The 22365-nt window shown below is 44.0% G+C and overlaps 1 protein-coding gene across 2 annotated transcripts; it reads right to left on the bottom strand.

The window, feature by feature from the left end:
- Positions 1–2663: 2663 nt before the first annotated feature.
- On the bottom strand, positions 2664–20769 carry AS3MT (arsenite methyltransferase). Of its 2 annotated transcripts, XM_043597407.1 has the most exons (11): positions 20565–20766; positions 20302–20342; positions 19872–19999; positions 18794–18944; positions 18039–18175; positions 17240–17309; positions 15253–15334; positions 13441–13572; positions 12959–13101; positions 9810–9944; positions 2664–2883 (listed from the first exon to the last, which is right to left on the bottom strand). In XM_043597407.1, coding segments are annotated over exons 1-11 (1125 nt in total). In that variant the 5' UTR covers positions 20566–20766; the 3' UTR covers positions 2664–2778. The 2 variants fall into 2 exon arrangements, with proteins under 2 accessions (XP_043453342.1, XP_043453341.1); XM_043597406.1 differs by having other exon boundaries at positions 19872–20342; positions 20565–20769.
- Positions 20770–22365: the final 1596 nt, after the last annotated feature.

Raw genomic sequence — 22365 nt, 5'->3', positions numbered from 1 at the left:
TCAAGTTTGGCATCCGCTTTTTTTTTTTTTTGGCTTCTTTCTTTATTTATTTTTTTTATTTTTTAGAGAGAGAGAGAGAGAGAGTATGTATGAGCAGGGAAGGGGGTAAAGGGAAAAAGACAGGAAAGAAAGAGAGAGAGAAACTTAAGCAGGCTTCATACTGGCATGGAGCCTGACATGGGGCTTGATCCCACAACCCTGGGATCATGACCTAAGCCAAGATCAAGAGTCAAATGCTCAACCAACGGAGCCACCCAGGCACCTCAGCGTCAGGCTTTTGCTCCTAATCATCATTCCACACTGCCTCTCACTCTTAAATGAGATGTACCCTCTATGACGAGGGCCATACATTCCTAGTTGTCTATTTCACCTATCTTGAATATTTAAACAACCATGTCTGGCATTTTTCCGAACAAAACGTGTTTAATTTGGTATTATCTAATAAATATTTTTTCTAGACTCTAGGACAAATACAACTCTTACGATGTATATTTTTGTTAGAGAGTAACGTATAAAATATGTTATTCTTAGGAAAACACAATGCGAATGTCCACATTCCAGTTCAAAGTCATTCCCTCAACATCTTTTGAGAGAACTGAGAATTCAGAATGACAAATGATAGACTAAAACCCCCTCCCTCTAAATTTGGAGAAGCCTAATAAACCAAATAACCAGAAAACCCTTTCTTCTCATCCTTTTCCCCTCTAGTAGGACCATCTCGTGCTCATGGATGGTGAAGTATGCTTAATCCTAGCTATACCATTCTCACTAATGCGGTTGCTAAAGCAGGTGGTATGGTGACCGGGTAAATGCTGAACTCTAGAACCACGAAAGCACTGTTTAGAATCAAGGTCTAGAGGAATAGAGCTTAAAAGATACCATCCAGTCCTCTCCTTAGTCTGTAGTAGTATGTCAGGACCTACAGCCGAACCCATTCAGAAATCTGAGAATTTCTCCATTTTTAACAGCTCTATTGAAAGAGGGGGTCTGGATGCTAGAATCCATTCCAATGTTTTACGAGGCCTAAATATTCTCATACCCTTAATAGAAAACCTCTTGGACCATGCCAGCTCCCCCTACCTCCTTGGGGTTTTTTTGCACTGAGGTCAGAGAAACTGGTTGAAATTTTCTCATTAAAATTCTTCATTGCTTGAAGGCTGTTATTAAAAAACTGATCAGTTCCTGATGACAAGGACCATGGCTTATATATGACTTGCACCTTTCTGTGTCCCCTGACAAAGTCTTCAAGTGCAACTGGACTTCAATTAAATAATGTTCTTCATTTCTAATGATAAAATCATCCTCAAATACTCCTCAATCTCATTGTTTAACTATGGAAACTAGATCTAAATCTTATACTTTCCTAAAAATTTAACCAGGGCACAGTTATAAAGGGGAAAAAAGCAACCATTTTTACATCTCCTACCTCCCTTTTTGAAAATTATCACTCTTGGGGCGCCTGGGTGGCTCAGTCGGTTAAGCGTCCGACTTCAGCTCAGGTCACGATCTCGCGGTCTGCGAGTTCGAGCCCCGCGTCGGGCTCTGGGCTGATGGCTCAGAGCCTGGAGCCTGCTTCCGATTCTGTGTCTCCCTCTCTCTCTGACCCTCCCCCGTTCATGCTGTGTCTCTCTCTGTCTCAAAAATAAATAAACGTTGGGGCGCCTGGGTGGCGCAGTCGGTTAAGCGTCCGACTTCAGCCAGGTCACGATCTTGCGGTCCGTGAGTTCGAGCCCCGCGTCAAGCTCTGGGCTGATGGCTCAGAGCCTGGAGCTTGTTTCCGATTCTGTGTCTCCCTCTCTCTCTGCCCCTCCCCCGTTCATGCTCTGTCTCTCTCTGTCCCAAAAATAAATAAACGTTGGGAAAAAAAAATTTAAAAATAAATAAACGTTAAAAAAAATTTTTTTTAATAAATAAATAAAAATTATCACTCTTGGGGCGCCTGGGTGGCTCAGTCGGTTGAGTGTCTGATTTCAGCTCAGCTCACGAACTCATGGTTTGTGGGTTCAAGCCCCGAGTCGGGCTCCGTGCTGACAGCTCAGAGCCTGAAGCCTGCTTCAGATTCTGTGTCTCCCTCTCTTTCTTTGTCCCTCCCCTGCTTGTGCTCTCTCTCTCTCTCAAAATAAACTTTTTTTGTTGTTTAATTATCACTCTTTCCCTGATCTCGTTAGGATTTATTACCAACAGTCACCACTATCTTTTATTCTTAAGGATGAACTGAGGTCAAAGAGATTTATTATTCATTTATTTTCTTCATTCCATTGTGCAAAAAAAAAAAAAAAAAAAGTGTTTGATTTAAAACACCAATTATCTCAAGAGCACTCCTACCAAATTTGATTTGGCAAATTTTTTGGCGTGATTAGCATGATGTCAGTAGGAGCTTTGTTTTATGAGCAAACACGGTAAAAGTCCAAAAGGTGCTATGCAGGTCAGAAGGAAGATGTTCTTTCTTCCTGAGACCCTCTGCCAACTGTTATTTCTGAAGCCTTTCTTGCTCATTGGCCAGGACTACAGGCTGCTTCTCAGTTCCATATCTGACCACTAAGTGGCACCAGAACTTTGAATTAGCTAAGATAGAGAAAAACTCTTTAACCAGCCTATAGGCCATTTACTACAAACCTTCAATTAATACCTTCTAAAAATAATCCGTTATTTTTTACCAGTGATCTAGAATATAGTGGCTTTTTGCCATTTATTCTTTCTTGTGGTCTGTGCTATGGAAAAGAGGAGATTAAAAGACATATGTAACTCATTCCTTAGCCTCCTGCCCTCGTCTTCTGGTCAGCTGTAAATTGTGCCACAGCAACTTCCAGCAACATCAGGGGGACATCTGGACTTCGTACGGTCAGACTCTTCTGCAAGCTTGAATGGATCTGTGATTATATCCTGTCAAAAGGCAAACCAAAACGAAAGGACAAGTTAAAGGTGTTTTGAGGTACCCAAACACTAATATTTCAGTTTGACTTAGGTTGATTTAGCTAGAAGATAGATAAAATTTTATACTTCCATGGGATCCTTGGGGTAGCAACAGTCATTCAGCTATAAAGGTGGCTGTCTCGGCCTGAAGCTTCTGATCAAGTTATTACTCCTTTCAGGGTAAGCTTCACCTCAAGCTTCTTAAAGGTGGTCCCTATGGGACCAGGAAAGTCGCGTTGCTTAATTTTGTTTTATGGGAGTCCCATTTGTATGTGCCTTTCACCCTTCTGGAACTGAATCCTGAAATGCTGAAACTTCTTCCCTTCCCTCACTGTAATTTCCAGAAACGTGTGCAAGACAAGAAGGCAAGTCCTAGATGCCAGGGTCACCGTTAGCAATTGTTGATGTTCAGATGTTGCGATTGCCCGACAACGGCCAGCAAGATCTCAGGGCAGAGTGAGTGGAATTTTCAGGAGACAAGATGGAAGTCTTTATTTCTGCTCTGTTTACCTCCAAATGAGATGCCTCCAACAGCAGCACCAGTGTGGCCAGAGAAAAACCAGGCACAAAGGTAGGAAATCCAGAGCATGAACAAGCCACCTCAAATAACAAGAATGCATTCATGAAACATAAATGTACACTCTTACTATTGTTCGGTGGTCACTGTGAATAGGAGACAGGACAAGAGAGGCACAGACCCTACATCCATGAAGGACAGACTTATGGGCCACTCCCTTTACTGAAGTAACTTGCTAAGGGCCTCAGCCTCCCTGGCCCTCAGTTTCCACCTTTCTAGAATGAAGAGGCCTGCCTGGATCTGGGCTCCCTACCAGGGAAGCCAGCATCCAGCAGGGGATCCCCAACCCTGGGAGAAGGCAACCTATGTCCCTCACGTCCACTCGCTGCCCTGGAATTCTTGGTCGGAAGAGTTACCTCTCCTCCTTTTCCCCCCAGGAAAATGAGTTTCCACTCTTCTTCTTCCCACCCCATAGCCTGTCTACTAATAAGAGACAGTGATATCCATATCACTTCCTAATGCATGCTCCTAGCCCTAAACGATCTCAAGACTCAAAGGAAACAAAAGGTGAGACACCTTGATAAGCAGTCCTTTCCAGCACCAGCATCCTGTGATTCTGTGAAAAGTCTAAATAGAGAGAGGTAGGACAGCATACTGGGTAAGAACGTCAGCTCTAGAATCGGGCGTGGGTTCAACTTCACCGCTTTCTAGCTATGAGACCTTGGATTAGTACATTAATCTGTCTGAGTCTGAGTCTGTTTCTTCGTCTGTAAAATGGGGATGCCAAGGGTTGTTGTGAGGACAAAATGACACGGTGCCCTGAACACGTTACCTGTTCAGTAAAGACTAGCTCCTCTGTGTTATTCCTACATTGTCCGCGCTGTTACCACCACTGCCATTAACTGCCGCGAGACAGTCCAGAGCACAGACCCTACGTGCATCATCTGAGACACTGCGGTGTGTGTGCCGAATGTAATTCTGTTCATAGCAAAACACACTTTCCTTGCCGGGATTGAAAACGAAGACGAAGACGAAGACGAAGACGAAGACGAAGACGAAGACGAAGAAGAAGAAGAAGAAGGAAGAGAAGGAGGAGGAGAAGAGAGGGAGGAGGAGAAGAGAAGGGGGAGGGGGAGGGGGAGGAAGGGCAGGAGGAAAGAGGAGAAGAGGAGGAAGAGGACGAAGGAAAAAGAAGAATGGCTCTCAGAAACAGTCATCACTGAGTCAATCCTCGGTAGGGAGCCGTGCCTTCCATTACCCTACGGCGGCAGCTGGTGGGAAGAGGCATGTCCCAGCAGCCCACGCACGGCCTGCCTGTGCTGCGCTCCCGGTTTTATCAGAAAGGTCTTCCATAAAAAAGATATGAACGTCCTCCTCCAAGAGCACAAGGTTATATTTCTAGGACGCACAGCTGTTTCATTCTTTAAATCTTCCCTCACTGTCAATTATTGCCATTTCAAAACCTTGGCAGTGATCTAAAGACTTTGGCGCATCAGCAGGCTGAAAGAAATAAGGCAGACGAGAGAGGAGACAGCTGGGATAAACCAGTTTAAGTGCGTGGCACCTTCCCGTTGGTATCCGAGGTCAGGAGGCCTCCTGTCCGCCCTGTGTGCACATGAGGAGGAGGGTCAAGGAGAGCCAGGCTGGAAGAAAGGGGTCTCTGTGGAAACCATCCTGCTTAACTACATGTCTGCTTTTTGGTTTTTGTTTTTTTACGGCCCGAGTCCACTGGAAATGCTGTGGTTGGAGGAAACGTTCCCTTTACTTGTAACTGTAATCTTCTGACAGCTTTTACAGCTAGAACTCAGGAAGCCAAGTTCCAGGAGAATTAGAATGATGAAAACATTTCAAAATACATATTGATTCTCACCAGCAAGGTTTTGTTATTAGTGAGCTCCCAAGCGTTTCAAGATACCGATAACGCATTTGTGAAAGGTTACGTGGACTGAAAAGTCCAAAGTCAAATTTCTCTACTTTCCAAAAAGGCAACTTCTTAGAAAAACAGAAGAGTAACAATAGCAGAGTACTCGAGAATTCAATAAAGCAAACACTATAAATCACTCTCCAGCTCTAGAGGTGGCTTCTATACTTAGCTGGGGCTTGATTCATGCTGCTAATTGTGGCCAAACGAGAACAGATTAGGGTTTTTGGCTCACGGGTTCCTGCCTCTTGGGTTCAGTTAAACTTTCCCAACTACAAATTTACCATCTTGGAGAGTGATCTCTAAATAAGCTTTGCTCTTAAAGACTGCTTATAATGTGGGGCGCCTGGGTGGCTCCGTCGGTTGAGCGTCCGCCTTCAGCCCAGGTCATGATCTCATGTTCATGGGTTCGATCCCCACCTGGGCTCTGAGCTGATAGCTTAGGGCCTGGAACCTGCTTCGGATTCTGTGTCTCCCTCTCCTTCTTCCCCTCTCCCACTCATTCTCTGTCTCTCATAAAATAAAATAAAACATTGAAAAAAATTTTTAATAAAAAATTTTTTAAAAGACTGCTTACAGTGTAACAAAAAGAGGAGAAAAAGACATGAGTTACTCGTGCATCAACGTATGCTCAATGTATCCAAAATTACTACAAAATACAAGCAAGAGAAAGTAAAATTTCATGGCAAAAGATTCAAAAATTTCTGGGCCAGGGGAGAGAGGGTCTGTGGGAGAATGATAAATCCTAGAACACAGTTCGAAGTGACCAAGAATCTTAATTAGCACAAATCGGTAACTATTTCTTGAGTCTGTATTATGTGCCAGGCATCAGGCTAACCTTTTACATATATCATTCCAGTTGAGCCACACATCCTGAGGGAAAGAAGTGATTATTGCCTTCCTATTACACACGAAACTGAAGGTGTAGGGAAGTTTGGTAACATGCCCAAGATCACACATGCATGGCAGAGCCAAGGTCTGAACCTAATCTATCTGACTCCAAGGCCTGTGTCCTTACACCCCACGCTCTGCCTCTATCCTTGCATAAATATCAGTATCTTATTTCTTTGGGATTCCAACATGCAGTGCCTTGAGATGCATCACTGATAATACTCTGGTGAATGTTAGAAGTTCTGTCAGCCTAAAGAGACTTGAGGGGGCTTGGGGTGGTTCAGTTGGTTAAGCGTCCAACTTTGGCTCGCAGTCTGTGGGTTCGAGCCCCGCGTTGGGCTCTGTGCTGACAGCTCGGAGCCTGGAGCTTGCTTTGGATTCTGTGTCTCCCTCTCTCTCTGCCCCTCGCCGGTTCACATTCTGGCTCTCTCTCTCTCAAAAATAAATAAACAATTAAAAAAAAAAAAAAAAAAGAGGGGCGCCTGGGTGGCTCAGTCGGTTGGGCGTCCGACTTCAGCTCAGGTCACGATCTCGCGGTCCGTGAGTTCGAGCCCCGCGTCGGGCTCTGGGCTGATGGCTTGGAGCCTGTTTCCGATTCTGTGTCTCCCTCTCTCTCTGCCCCTCCCCCGTTCATGCTCTGTCTCTCTCTGTCCCAAAAATAAATAAAGGTTGAAAAAAATAATAATAATAATAAAAAATAAAAATGGGAAAAGGATTTGAATAGACATGTCCCCCGAGAAAATGCACAAATAGTCAACAAACACATGAGAGGATGCTTAGCCCCACTAGTCCTTAGGGAAATGAAAATCCAAACCACAATGAACTACCATTTCACATTGACTGGGACAAGTACAACCAAAACTAAACAAGGGTGCCTGGGTGGCTCAGTCATTTAGGCATCTCTCTCTTTATCTCAGCTGGAGTCTTGATCGTAAGGTTGTAGAGTTCAAGCCCCACATTGGACTCCACACTGAGTGTGCAGCCTACTTAAAAAACAAAAAAACAAAAAAACAAAAAAACCAACTAAACAGAAAATAACAAAGTGCTGGCAAAGATGTAGAGAAACTGGGATCCTGTACGTTGCTGGTAGGAATTTAAAATGATGTAGCCACTGTGGAAAACAGTTTCATGGGGCTTGAAAACGTTAAATGCGGAACCATACAACCCAACAATCCCACTACTAGGTATAGACCCAAAAGAATTAAAAACAAGTACTTCAACAAGTACACAAGGCACATGTCCATTCGTGTTCACAGCAACGCTACTCCTAATAGCCAAAAGCAAAGACAACCTAGTCATCTATCAACTGAATAGATACATAAAATATGTTATATCCATGCAACGAAACATGATCCAGACACAAAAAGGAATGAAGTACTGATACATGGACAAACCTTGCAAGAAGAAAACCTTAAAATTATGTTATGTTAAAGAATCTAGACACAAAAGGCCACGTACAGTATGATCCCATGAATAGAAGATGTCTACAATAGGCAAATCCAGAGAGAGAGAGAGAGCAGACTAGTTATTGCAGAAGGCTGGGAAGAGGGGAGACTACAGAATGACTGCTGAATGGGTATAGGATTTCTTTCTGGGGTGATGAAAGTTTTCCGGAACTAGATAGTAGTCATGGCTGCACAACCTTGTAAGTGTACTAAAAGTTACTAAATTGGGGGCGCCTGGGTGGCGCAGTCGGTTAAGCGTCCGACTTCAGCCAGGTCACGATCTCGCGGTCCGTGAGTTCGAGCCCCGCGTCGGGCTCTGGGCTGATGGCTCAGAGCCTGGAGGCTGTTTCTGATTCTGTGTCTCCCGCTCTCTCTGCCCCTCCCCCATTCATGCTCTGTCTCTCTCTGTCCCAAAAAAAAAAAAAAAAAAAAAAAAAACGTTGAAAAAAAAAGTTACTAAATTGTACCCGTTAGAGTGGTCAAAATAGTGAATTTTATGTTATATGAATTTTGCCTCAAAATTTCTCCAGTACTAAAAGAAAATATAAGTGGGGTCCCCGGCTGTCTTAGTTGGTAGAGCACGAGACTCTTGATCTTGAGGTTGTAAGTTCGAGCCCCACATTAAGTGTGGAGATGACTGAAAAAGAAAATCTTGAAAACATAAAATTTTTAAAAATTAAACACTAAAATGAAAATGAAAAGAATGGGGTGTCTGGGTGGCTCAGTCGGCTGAGCGTCCAACTCGGTTTCGGCTCGGATCATGATTTTGCAGTTTGATGAGTTTAAGCCCCGCATCAGGCTCTGCACTGGCAGTGGGGAGACTGCTTGGGATTCTGTCTCTGTCCCTCTCTCTTTGCCCCTTCTCCATTCACGCTGTCTCTGTCTCTCTCAAAATAAATAAACTTAAAAAAAAATAAAAGACAATATAGGTAAATTTATAATATTCACATGGAGGTCTTTATAAGCATAACATAAGAGGCAGAAATCATAAGGGAAATGACTACATAAAAATTGAAAATGCCGGGCGCCTGGGTGGCTCAGTTGGTTCAACATCTGACTTAGGCTCAGGTCATGATCTCACCATTCATGAGTTTGAGCCTCACATTGGGGTCTGTACTGACAGCGTGAACCCTGCTTGGGATTGTCTCTCTCTCCCTCTCTCCCTGCTCTTTCCCTGCTCATGCTCTATTCTCAAAATAAATAAAACTTTAAAAAAATTGAAAATGTCTGCTCAGGAAAAATAAGCAAATAAAAAGATAAATGGCATGCTGAGAAAAAGTATTTCCGGCATATAATAGATGGTCTGTTACAGAACAGTAAGAAAAGGCAAATACCACTCTAATAGCAGATGGTTCAAGGAATTACAGAGGAAGTTCACAACGGATGAAACATAAATGGCCAGTAAATATACCAGAAGGTTCAATATATGCAAAATAAAACAACAAATTATTTTTTGCCCATCAGACAAGCAAAGATTAAAAAAAAAATAATACCTAACATTAGTAAGAGGACAGGGAAAAGGTATTCTCATGCATTGGAGGTAGGCATGTAGACGGGTACAGTCTTTCTGTAGGGCATTTTGACTATCTCATGAAGACTTACAAATATTTGAATATTTGAATAATATTTTCCAAGGTAGCTCTTAATCTTTTTTTGTATCTGGACTCCTTTGAGAATCTGATGAAAGTAATAGACCCTTTCTTGAGAAAAATACACATACATGCCTATAATTTTAAGGGGTTCATGGATGCCCTCAAGTCCATTCTAAGGGGCACCTGCGTGGCTAGTCGGTTAAGCATCCGACTTTGGCTCAGGTCATGATCTCACCGTTCATGGGTTCGAGCCCCGCATCAGGCAGGCTCTGTGCTGACAGCTCAGAGCCTGAAGCCTGCTTGGGATTCTGTGTGTCTCCCTCTCTCTCTCTCTGACCCTCCCCCACTCGTGCTTTGTCTCTCTCTCTCTCTCTCTCTCTCTCTCTCTCTCTCTTTCTCTCAAAAATAAATAAACCTTATAGTGGCCAACTAAAAGAATAATGATTTGTTTCTTGTTTCAGTAGCCTGTGGCAAGCATAATGTTTTTTTAATTGTTCCGTTTGAGGGTAGGGATTGCAAGTCAAACAAACCTTTGATTCTAATGCAGAACACCCTCTACATGTTGACAGCTTCTCTCCAATTGGTCTGATCAGAAAATCTTGGGCAAATCGTGAATTCTTCAGGATAGCTGCTGTTTCTTCATCCACTTCAACAATTTCACCCTCCTGAAGGGTAGCAGGAAAAAAACCGCATTTTTTTTAACGTTTATTTATTTTTGAGACAGAGAGAGACAGAGCATGAACGGGGGAGGGTCCAAGAGAGAGGGAGACACAGAATCTGAAACAGGCTCCAGGCTCTGAGCGGTCAGCACAGAGCCCCACGCGGTGCTCGGACTCACAGACTGTGAGATCATGACCTGAGCTGAAGTCGTACGCTCAACCGACTGAGCCACCCAGGCGCCCCAAAAAACGCATATTAAGATATGCCACTTTAATCTCAATAAAAGAAAAAATACGCAAACGTTTTACTAAGGAGTGGCCTTTTAGGATGAAATACTATACCTTATAATATGATTTTCTCTTATGTTCAGACCCTGCTGCGAGTTTCCTGCTTATTTCAAAATGGAACTGACCAGTGTCATAATCAGTTTTTGTTTGGTGGCAAAGCAAAAAAAAAAGACACTCATTGCTCCAGTTGCCAGTCTCTCCAGAGACAGATGTAGAAAACCACTCTTATCTGAGCTTCACCTTATTCATCATTAAAATAAAGTTTTAAATTAAAAAATAGTTCTCAACGTGTTTTTCTGTGCGTCCGAGGGCGCCCGGGAGGTGTATAAAGGGCTCATGCCTTGGGAACCAGGAGATTCTGGGTTACCTAACCCTTCCCTTCAGATAAACTCTGCTTTTACCCCTTCATATACTGGGGTTATATAAAGCAATGTCTGACGCATGGTTAACTATTGGTGTTTTAAAGAAGATTTAGCTAGGGGCGCCTGGGTGGCGCAGTCGGTTAAGTGTCCGACTTCAGCCAGGTCACGATCTTGCCGTCCGTGAGTTCAAGCCCTGCGTTGGGCTCTGGGCTGATGGCTCAGAGCCTGGAGCCTGTTTCCGATTCTGTGTCTCCCTCTCTCTCTCTGCCCCTCCCCCGTTCATGCTCTGTCTCTCTCTGTCCCAAAAATAAATAAACGTTGAAAAAAAAATTTTTTTTTTTTAAAATAAAGAAGATTTAGCTTTAAAAAATAATTCTGCTATTAAAACTTTTTTTTTTTTTTTTTTTTGAGAGGCACTGTATCAGAGTGATGAGTTCAAAGGTCCTTCCCAGGGGCGCCTGGGTGGCGCAGTCGGTTAAGCGTCCAACTTCAGCCAGGTCACGATCTCGCGGTCCGTGAGTTCGAGCCCCGCGTCAGGCTCTGGGCTGATGGCTCAGAGCCTGGAGCCTGTTTCTGATTCTGTGTCTCCCTCTCTCTCTGCCCCTCCCCCGTTCATGCTCTGTCTCTCTCTGTCCCAAAAATAAATAAACGTTGAAAAAAAAAAATTTTAAAAAAAGGTCCTTCCCACTTTGATTCTGTGGCTCTAAGGAGCAGGCAGTACATTAGGGCACAGTGGATCGGTGAGAAAGCATTGGTGAGAAAGTACCAGGGGGTAATTAAGAAATCTTTTTGGACCAAAAAAAAAAAAAAAAAATAGAGGTGGAAAACAGTAAACCCTTCTACCTTTGGAATGAATAATAACGATCTTGTCTTTACTGAGTTTTAAGATTCTATTTTTTTTAAGTAATCTCTACACCTGACATGGGGATCAACTTACAACCCCGAGATCAAGAATCGCACACTCTACTGACCGAGCCAGCCAGGCACACCTATATTATTGTTACTCTCACAGAAATTCTACACAGTAGGTATTATTACCACCACTCTTCCAGTGGAGCCAACTATATCTCAAAGAAGAACTTATTCAAGTTTACCCAAGTAATAAATAATAGAGCCAGAATTTGAACCCAGGTATCTGATTCCAAAGCCCATACTTTTCCATTTTGAGGAAATAAAGCCTATTCTGCAAAGAGTAGTTTTTTTTATGTTTTTTTTTTAATTTTTTTTTAACGTTTTATTTATTTTTGAGACAGGGAGAGACAGAGCATGAACGGGGGAGGGTCAGAGAGAGGGAGACACAGAATCCGAAGCAGGCTCCAGGCTCCAAGCTGTCAGCACAGAGCCTGACACGGGGCTCGAACCCACAGACCAAGAGATCATGACATGAGCCGAAGTCAGACGCTCAACCGACTGAGCCACCCAGGCGCCCCCAAAGAGTAGTATTAATATCAACATGTTGTCATTAAATACTAACAGTTCCTTGATTCTATGGTACAAGTGAACAACTGAAGTATTGTTGCAGTATTGTGCAACTCCTATTCTTTTCCATCCTTCTCTCTATAATTGTCCATCCTTTTCCATTGTTTCTCTATAATTCCATTAATCTGATGTCTGAAGGATGCTTCCCATCCTTCCCATCCCTTTCCCATTTAAGAAAAGACTTTTCTTAGGTGTGATAGCAATACTGTGGTTATATAGGAGAATATTTTATTCTTAGGAGATGCATGCTGAAACATTTTAGGGTAAAATGTCACAATGTCTGCAGCTTACTTTGTTTTTTAAAGTTTATTTATTTGGAGAGAGAGAGAGAGAGAGAGAGAGAATGAATTCCAAGCAGGTTCTGGCTGTCAGCATGGAGCCCGATGCAGGGCTTGATCCCACCACAGTGAGACCGTGACCCGAGCTGAAATTATGAGTTAGATGCTTAACTGACAAACCATCCAGGCGCCTCTGCAACTTACTTTTAATGGTTCAGTGAAAGCATACACACATACACACACACACACACACACACACACACACACACACACCAATACCAGAAAACTGAGAAGCAATGCAAAGTTAAGAAAAGTATCTGGATTCCCAAGGCACCTGGGTTCAGCGTCCGATTCTTGACTTTGGCTCAGGTCATGATCTCACAGCTTCTCGGGTTCGAGCCCCACATTGGGCTCTGTGCTGGCAGCACAGAGCCTGCTTGGGATTCTCTCTCTCCCTCCCTAGCTGCCCTTCCCCCAATGTACTGTCTCTGTCTTTCTCAAAATAAATAAATAAACTAAAAAAAATTTTTTTTAATAAAAAAAAGAAAGAAAAAGTACCTGGAGCAAGGGTAAGAGTAGAAAGAATACCCAAAGTACAGAAAATTTTATTTACCTTAAATGTGAAATTTGCATCAAATATTAGTTCTTTTTCGTGTCCTGTGATTCCTCCATTGTAAATAACTTGGCATCTTTCGGCTGGTCCTGTCTTAGGGAGTTTGAAGAGGCGAAATGTTGCAGAAACAAAACGACAGTCACCTGAAACAGAATTTACCCATGATTCAGCTCCAGCACCCAAATGGCTATTGGTTTGCTTAGCAGATGAAGAGCATATATATTATCAAGGCGATTTTCTTCTTTGCATGCCATGAGTTATCTTTCTGGCGAGTTCACTTTATTTACTGAATAACTTCGAAGTGCTTTATACCAAACTTTGGAGGTTGCTGTTAAGCAGAAGACAAGATGGAGGTTTCCGGATGATCCAAAGTCTATCTCAATGGGGCTCACTCACTACACACTTCCTAATCACCACATCTGAACCATTTAGGGAGCAGTTTTAACGTCCCCTCTCCCCCCCCCCCCCCCGCTCTTTCTTACCGATCATTCTTTCTAGTTCCTCGTTTTGAACTGTAATGAGGTTGGCACTGACCAAACGTGGGCGGCAGAAACCAATTTTCTGGGCAAGGATGGCAAGGTCCTTCCAGTACAAAGCACCACCCAGGCACTCACCTAAAAACAAAGAAAAATCACATACCAACCCAAACAACTAGGTGTTCAGGAAATTACTCTTCTGTCAAACTGATGAGGATATGGTGCTTGTTGAAACACAGGGCCTAGAAATAGAAGAAGGTCCTGAGTGTCCCCCCAAGATCTTAAAGTCACAATCAAAATCAAATATACTAGCTAATGGCCTCTGGGAACCATTCTTCAAGACAGTCACTAATGGGCTAGTTCCACCCAGCTGCAATCCTATTTTGGGATTGAGTAGGTCACAATCTGAAAAGCACTATCTATGTGAGGAAAAAACATATAAGAGATAATTTACAAAATTGCCTTTTAGCTCCAGATTATCATAATGATGTGCTACTAGACAATAACTACTACTAATATTCATACTAATTTTTAAATTTATTACATCAACAAATCAGAAACAATCCAAGTGATTACCCATAGAGAAATGGTCAAATAAAGTGCGGTACAGCTATATACTACAGTTGTATAATACAAACATTTAAAATACATTTTTAAAAATCTTGGGCTTAGGACACATGCTAAATAAAATTATAATACTAAATTCTATATACAGCATGTTCCCAATTTTATTTTATTACACACACACACACACACACACACACACACAAACACACATCCTAAAAGGATGTATACTAAAATGTTAAAGAGGTTAATTACTAAGTTACATGATAAGTAGTATTTTTTCCTTTTTCTTTTTGTGTTTTCCAAAGTTTTAACAAGATTCATTTATTACTGTATGACAAGAAAAAAGTTAACGTAATTTATTTTTTTAAGTTTATCTGTTTCGAGAGAGAGAGAGTCGAGGGGAGGCGCAGAGAGAGAGAAGGGGACAGAGGATCCAAAGTGGGATCTGTGCTGACAGCAGCGAGCCCGATGTGGGACTTGAACTCACAACCCCAGAGCCCAAGAGTCTAAGGCTCTACCAACTGAGCCAGCCAGGCTCCCCTAAAAGCAAGAACTTTTGATTTCATAGTCAGATTGACCACACGCATGCCTTCATCTCCTTCAACTTCCCGAGACTCTGTTAAAATGACAGTGAGGAAATAAACAACACAATAACGATGCGGACAGAAGGCGATTGAGGGGGCTTTGGTTCCAGAACGGTTGCCCTCATTTCCGTGCTACAGTTTCGAAAGTACTTTTCAGGGGCGCCTAGGTGGCTCAGTCGGTTAAGCGGTTAAGCTTCTGACTTCAGCTCAGGTCATGATCTCGCGGTCCGTGAGTTCGAGCCCCGCGTCGGGCTCTGTGCTGACCGCTCAGAGCCTGGAGCCTGTTTCCGATTCTGTGTCTCCCTCTCTCTCTGACCCTCCCCCATTCATGCTCTGTCTCTCTCTGTCTCAAAAAAAATAAACGTTAAAAAAAAATTAAAAAAAAAAAAGAAAGTACTTTTCATATCCACTATCTCATTTAATCTTCATAACAGCCCAATAAGGCAGATTGTATTATTATCTACATTTTACAATTTGGAAAACAATGACTCCAAGAGACTAATTAAATTGTCCAAGGTCATACCACTCTGGAAAGGCAGAAGTGGAAGAAAACATAAGCCTAATCCCACGTGTTCCCATGTCACAAAGCCTCACCCTGGATATTAGCAGACCGGAGCTCTGTACCTGAACAAGTATCTGCCGTAAAACAAAACAAAGCAACACCTACCCCACAAAACTCGGTGTGTCCTGATTTCTTCTGGCAATTCAAGGCTAGCATAGACGTCACTGAAATACAGCTCCCCTCCATGCTGAAACAGCAGTATTAGTCCAAACAAGGTTAAAGATGACATTAGTCCCAGATAGCAAAGAAAGGAATGAGGAGATAAAATCAATTTTAAAAACCAACAGAACTAACAAATCACAGCTGCCTCCCTAGTCACAAGCAGTAACTGCATGCCAAGATTTTTTTCCAGCGCCCTACCCATCAGGTAATAAAATGACTTTCCAAGAGTGTTTCTCTCCTAAATAAAGAGACTCAAGTTACTTAGAATTTTTGCCAGTCTGAACCAAACGCAGTCCCAAGTAGGTGTACAACTAGTGGAAATAAATGGTATTCCTAAATTCTTCTAAAAATTGTATAACTTTTGTGATGTAATAATACACTATATTTTTTTAAATTTCTTTCATGTTTTTAAATGTTTGTTGATTTTTGAGAGAGAGAGAGAGAGAGAGAGCACGTGAGTGGGGGAGGAACAGAGAGAGAGGGAGACACAGAATCCGAAGCAGGCTTCAGGCTCTGAACTGTCAGCACAGAGCCCGACGCGGGGCTGGAACCCATGAACCGCGAGGTCATGACCGAGCTGAAGTCGGCCGCTTAACTGACTGAGCCACCCAGGTGCCCCAATAATACACTATATTTTTTAAATATTGTCCTTAAAATCTCAGACATATGAGTGATCAGGAATTTTAAGATTGTATTTAGCTAATCTCAAGGGCTTAGAGTCTAGATTGAACAGTAATGTCTCCACCTTTTAGAAGTACATCTTGGTGAAGATAGTAAGCTGGTCTATAAGGCGGTATGTCAATTAAGACATTATTAAATCATTTTTACATAGATATTCTTGTTTGATCTCTCCGAAGCCCTAGAGCCCCCAAATCTCAGAATCTCGTATCTTCTATCATGAAGATACACATCTCATGATATATATGGAAGGTATGGAGCTCCAGCAAGTTCTCCTTTTAGAAAATAGTTAATTTAAAAGTTCTACCTTCTTGGGGCGCCTGGGTGGCGCAGTCGGTTAAGCGTCCGACCTCAGCCAGGTCACGATCTCGCGGTCCGTGAGTTCGAGCCCCGTGAGTCACGAGCCCCGTGAGTTCGAGACTTGAGTCTCTTTATTTAGGAGAGAAACACTCTTGGAAAGTCATTTTATTACCTGATGGGTAGGGCGCCGGTCTGTTTCCGATTCTGTGTCTCCCTCTCTCTCTGACCCTCCCCCGTTCATGCTCTGTCTCTCTCTGTCCCAAAAATAAATAAAAGTTGAAAAAAAAATTAAAAAAAAAAATTAAAAGTTCTACCTTCTTTAACTTCCTGAAGATCTAGAATCCTGACAGAGACAAAATAAGCAGCCGTGAGAAACACTATACAAGCTAGAAGAATATATTCATAGCAGCCTTTAGTAGTCAGTCCCAAAGTTCCTGCAGGTTCTACAGATGCCATCCCAGAAGCACGTACAGCAGAGAACAGGAGGAGAGACAGCAATAAGGCAAATATTTTAACACGTTCAATGACTACCACGACTCTCAGATTTATGACCATTTACAATGTGAGAAGAAAAAGAATCCATGCCTAGGGTATTCTTGCCACACCCCTTTGGCCATCCCTTTTTGCAAAATTTTTTAATATTTTATTTATTTTTGAGAAAGAGAAAGAGAGAGGCAGCAACAGAGGGAGACCCAGAATCTGAAGCAGGCTCCAGGCTCTGAGCTGTCAGCACAGAGCCCAGTGTGGGGCTCGAACTCGCGAACCATGAGATCATGACCTGAGCCGAAGTCGGACGCTTAACCCACTGACCCACCCCAGGCGCCCCCCCACACTTTTTGATTTAGGGAATAAATTACAAGAGTTTGAGCTCTCAGCTCAAGGGAGCAAGAATAGGACAGGCCCCACTGCTCTTACTGGCACGTAAAGCCCACTTGTCCCGACCTTCCCTCACCTTCAGCACTCGGTGAACCTCCTGTAGCACTTGCTGCTTATCAGGCACAAGGTTAATGACACAATTTGATCTAAAAAAGAACAGATGGACTGTCAGGCAAATTTGCACACTACCCAGAGCTCTTCAAATCCTTCAGTCCCTGAAGATGTCTTTCATTGTTTTCTCAAAGCTACCTCATTCTTCCTGCCTCCCTCCTCTCTTCCCCACACTCAACTTTGCCCCCCAGGTTAAAGGAGATAGACAGTGTTTAAAAGCACAGTAAATTGTTAGCAAACTTGAGTGTGCAGGAAAAGAAGGCAGGCGCGCTGATTTGTTTCTGCCCTTGTGGTCACCTCGCAACAGCACGAAACCTGGGACCAGACGCCTGCTGCACAATGTGTTCCTTACGCCACGTGGAAATAGGCGAAATTCCTCAAAAGCAGCTTAGTCAGGCGTGTCACGTGGGCATGATTTGACAAAACCTCAAAGGAAAAGGGGAAATGCAGATCCCTACACCTTGGTGTGATGATAATACTAAAGGTAACGGGTCAGTGTGTATTGTATGAGCAGACTCAGTGGTCCTGCTGGTCTTTTGGGCTCATTGGGTTCACGGTTAAGTTTAAAATCAGTTCTCTCCTGGGCTAGTGTGTTCTGAGGCCAGTGGACCACAAGCGCCTGAGGGCAGCTCCCTCCCTTTGTGAAGTCAGGCTACGTTTAGTTTAACACCTTAAATGAGAGAAGTTCAGCAAAAGGTGGTGACATTTGTGTTCAGCAGGAAATGAGCTATAGTCACAAAAGCTATGGTTATGTAGGGACCCACATAACAATATCATAACTCTCATTCTTGATTCCAGTCTCCTCCAACTTCTCTATGTAGCCACGATGAAAAGTCACGTTGGGGGTCTGGAAGCCATATTTTTCCATGTGATATTCAATATACTTTTTAGCCACTTCTACCTAATAAAACAATAACCCAAAAAAGCATATGTGAATTTGATAATCATTTTTTTTAAATATACTACTTTTTTATTATAAGTTTCCTGCTACTCATGGAATATACTTACCCGAGACTATTTTGGGGAAATGTTCAATACTTCTCTGGGCATGTGGTATATATTACAGCCTGGGATAACTCAAGAGAGCACAAACTCCCTGCTCAATACATGGATTTTTCTTTAATTCAGTAGGCTCCACACCCAACATGGGGCTTGAACTCATGACCCTGAGATCAAGAGTCACATGCTTCACCAACTGAGCCAGCCAGGCACTGAACGAACTCTTCACTCAATGACAAAATCTTTCAAGATAGATAGTAGAAGGAAGGGAAAAATCGGACTCTGTTGGGTCATCAGGAGATACATGGGTCAGGTCAAACCCCTGACTCTGTTCTCCCAGAAGAGCCCCTAATTGTCAAAGTTCTCAGCTTTCGGGGCAGGAGGCATACTGGCACAAATGAGCATCGCATTTAGCAGCCTTCTTAGATTATCCCTGAAGAGCCGCAACGGAAACAGCTTTATCTCTAAAAGAATGCCTGTGAGAAGTTTTTCCTCCTTGTCCTCCAAACCACTGCCTCACCTGACTCTCTGTCATGTCTATTCCAGTGACATGTCCCATCTCACCAACCAGCTGACTAAGCGCATAGCAATCTCGGCCACTTCCACTGCCCAGGTCCAAAATCCAGCAGTTTTCCAGATGCTCGGGGATGACCAGACCACAGCCATAATACCTGGGAAACAGAAACTACATACAGATCCCCCCCACATCCTTCTGACCTCCGTCCTTCCTTTCTGTCCCTCCTTCATCATTCACCGGATTTCTATTTAGGTGTTTAGTTTCCCCCATTAAACCGGAAGCTCCATGGACACTGGGACTCTCTCTGCTTTGTTTACCATTATATTGTCGGGCGTCGTACCAGGTACAAGACAAGACAAGGCATGTACCAGATACATGGCAAGACAAATAAGCCATTTACAGTAACTGTGGAATAAAAACATTTAGTTAGGCACTTGCTGAACATTTACTACAGGTCCAGAACTGGGCTAGGCACGGAGAAGAAATGTAACACAAGATTTCTGTCCCCTAGGGGTATTTAACTGGGGAGGTAAAACATGAGCACAGAAAACATTTCCCATGATTTATTGACAAATGGAGTGGCACAGGCAGTAAGTGCTCTAGTGGTTTAGGGAAGACGGGGCTCAAGGGTTGGAGAAGGCTTCACAAAGTAGGTAGGACATCAGTGAAGTGTTGGAAGGGCAGGATTTGGAAAGGAGAAAGGGGAAGGAAGGCATTCCAGATCAACAACGGCATGCGGGGCAGGAGGAAGGGAAAGGTCTGGCTACAGTAGTGTCGTGCATCAGAGGGATGGGGCTGGTTAGGAAGGGAGGGCCAAACCTGACAGCCTTGAATGTCAGGTCCAACGTGTATAAATGTATCCTGAGTAAAGGTGGGTGGGAGTGAAGGGGGCGGGTCACTGGAATTTCTTAAACAGAGCTGGTAAGATATCAGTGCTGTACTTTACCAGTTTTATGATAAACAAGGCAAACTGGATGGATTGGAGGAAACGGATCAATTCCCTAGGGACCGTATCAACTCTCTTTTGAAAAAGCTGCTGTCTAAAGTCTTTAGCGGGCGGGGGCAGCCCAGGGCACTCTACCTCAGGGCTACTTCTTCGTGTACGTTATTCAAGGCTTCCCGGATGTGCTTGGGGACCGGCCTGGCTGCCGTGACACAGGCATTGGTCTGGAGGTCCGCTGATTTCTTCAGCACCTGCCCATAGTAGGTCTGACCGGGGGGCAAGGGCGGGTGGGGGTGGGGAGAGAGAAGAGCCGGAGCTGGTGAGCGCAGGGTAACGGCTCCCATGCCCACCACCCCCATCTCCACACATTCAGGCCTGGCTAGGCTTGCTCCCTGCAAAGCTCTAAGCTCAGACTCTGCCCTGCACCCTCCCCTCGCCCCTCCCTGATCCTGGGGTTGGAGCGGGGAGGGGAGGGCAAGGGCACAGGCCGGGCTGGGCTTCCAAAGGCCTAGTGCTCCCACTCAGCCGAGGCTCCTTCTTGGCCATTACAGGTCCTTCTTGCTGGCACCTGCACGTCCTTCCGGATCTCAGCGTCTCGAGGGGCGGCCACTGACAGAAACGGGGGGGGGGGGGGGGGGGGGGGGGGGGGGGGGGGGGGGGGGGGGCGGGGGGGGAAGGAAGCTGAAAGGCGAAGGTGCTGAGCACCTGCAAGGGGAAAGGGGCACGCTAAGATAGAGGGGTGGTTAAGGGGCACGCTGGCGGGGGGTGATTGGCGGGGGGTAGTGACTGAGGGGCACGGGGGCACGGGGAGGCGAAGGGCAGCACACTCACTGTCTCCTCGGCTTCTGGACTCCGGGACTTGCGTTCCTGGCAACTAGCTCCCCGGGCCCAAGGCTCCTGAGGCCCCGCCCCCGCGACAGGCAGGCCTGACCTCCCGCGGGGCGGGCTTCCAGAGCTTGAGCAGGTAGGTGGTACCAGCCCGCCCACCCCGTGAGGCCGGAACCTGCCGCCGCTTCCAGCAGCTTCCAGCACAGGCTGACCGCCCGACCTCACCTCGCGTTCTGGCCCTTCTGGGCCCAGTTAGTCTTTCCAACCGGAAAGAGGAGATTGCTATTAACTAGTATCTTCCTTTATTGCTCCGCTGTGATTTTCGTGTTGTAAACCTCCTATGCGGACTTAAATGAACACCCATATGATTTTTGCCCCTGGTGGGGAATGGAAATCACCTATTCTCAATCTTTTTTTTTTTTTTAACTGAAGTCTAGTTGACGTACAATGTTATGTAAGTTTCAGGTGTACAATTTAGTGATCCCACAATTCCCCAAGTTACACACTACTCACCACATGCATAGCCAACATCTGTCACCAGTTATTAAAATACTATTGACTGTTTGCCCTATCCTGTACTTTTCATCCCCATGGTTTACTCATTCTATAGCTGTAAAATGTTTGTACCTCTTAATCCCCTTCACCTATTTTGCCCATTTTTTTTTTAGATCCCACATATAAAAGGATTAATGGTATTTATCTTACTCTGCCTGACTTATTTCACTTGGCATAACACCCCCTGGGTCCCCATCATGTTGTTGCAAATAGCAAGATCTCATTCCGTTTTATGGTTGCATATTTCGTAATATACACATACACACGTATATATGTATATATACACATATACATGCATGTCTATGTTTTCTTCATCCATTCATTGATGGACCTTAGATTGCTTCCATACTTTGGCTATTATACATAATGCTTCAGTAAACATAGGGGTACACGCGTCTTCTCAAATTAGTTTTCATTTCCTTTGGGTAAATACCCAGCAGTGGCATTACTAGATTACATGGTATTTCTATTTTTAATTTGTTGAGGAACTCCCATACTATTTTCCACAGTGGCTGCACCAATTGACATTCCCACCAACATTGCATGAGGGTTTCCTTCTCTCCACATCCTTGCCAGCACTTGTCATTTCTTGTTCTTTTGATATTAGTCATTCTGACTGGTGTGAGATAGTGTCTCCTTGTGTTGGCTTTTTTATGTATATATTTTTTAATGTTTATTTGTTCTTGAGCGATAGAGATGGTGTGAGCAGGGGAGGGACAGAGAGAGGGAGACACAGAATCCAAAGCAGGTTCCAGGCTCTGAGCTGTCAGCACAGAGCCTGATGCGGGGCTTGAACCCACAAGCCACGAGATCATGACCTGAGTCGAAGTCAGATGCTTAACTGACTGAGCCACCCAGGTGCCCCTCATTTTGGTTTTGATTTGCATTTCCCTAATGATGCGTCAGGATGAGCACCTTTTCATGTGTCTGTTGGCCATCTGTATGCTTTCTTTGGAGAAACGTCTGTTCAGGTACTCTACCCATTTTTTAGACAGATTATTCTCAATCTATTTTGAAAGTCAGGTTTATTGAGATATAATTTACATTCAGTAAAATTCAACTTTCTCTAGCATACAGTTCTGTGAGTTCTGACATACACATGAAAATCAAGACTCTCACACCCAAAAGACTTTTTTAAAATACTTATTTATTTTGAGAGAGAGAGAGAGAGAGTGTGTGAATATGCAAGTGTAGGAGCGGCAAAGAGGGAGGATCCCAAGCAGGCTGCATGCTCTCAGCGCAGAGCCCG

The sequence above is a fragment of the Prionailurus bengalensis genome, chromosome D2 (genome assembly GCF_016509475.1).
Source record: "Prionailurus bengalensis isolate Pbe53 chromosome D2, Fcat_Pben_1.1_paternal_pri, whole genome shotgun sequence".
In the NCBI taxonomy this organism is placed as follows: Eukaryota; Metazoa; Chordata; class Mammalia; order Carnivora; family Felidae; genus Prionailurus; species Prionailurus bengalensis.
The sequence above is the reverse complement of the archived record's forward strand: the minus strand, read 5'-3'. Positions and strand labels throughout refer to the sequence as shown.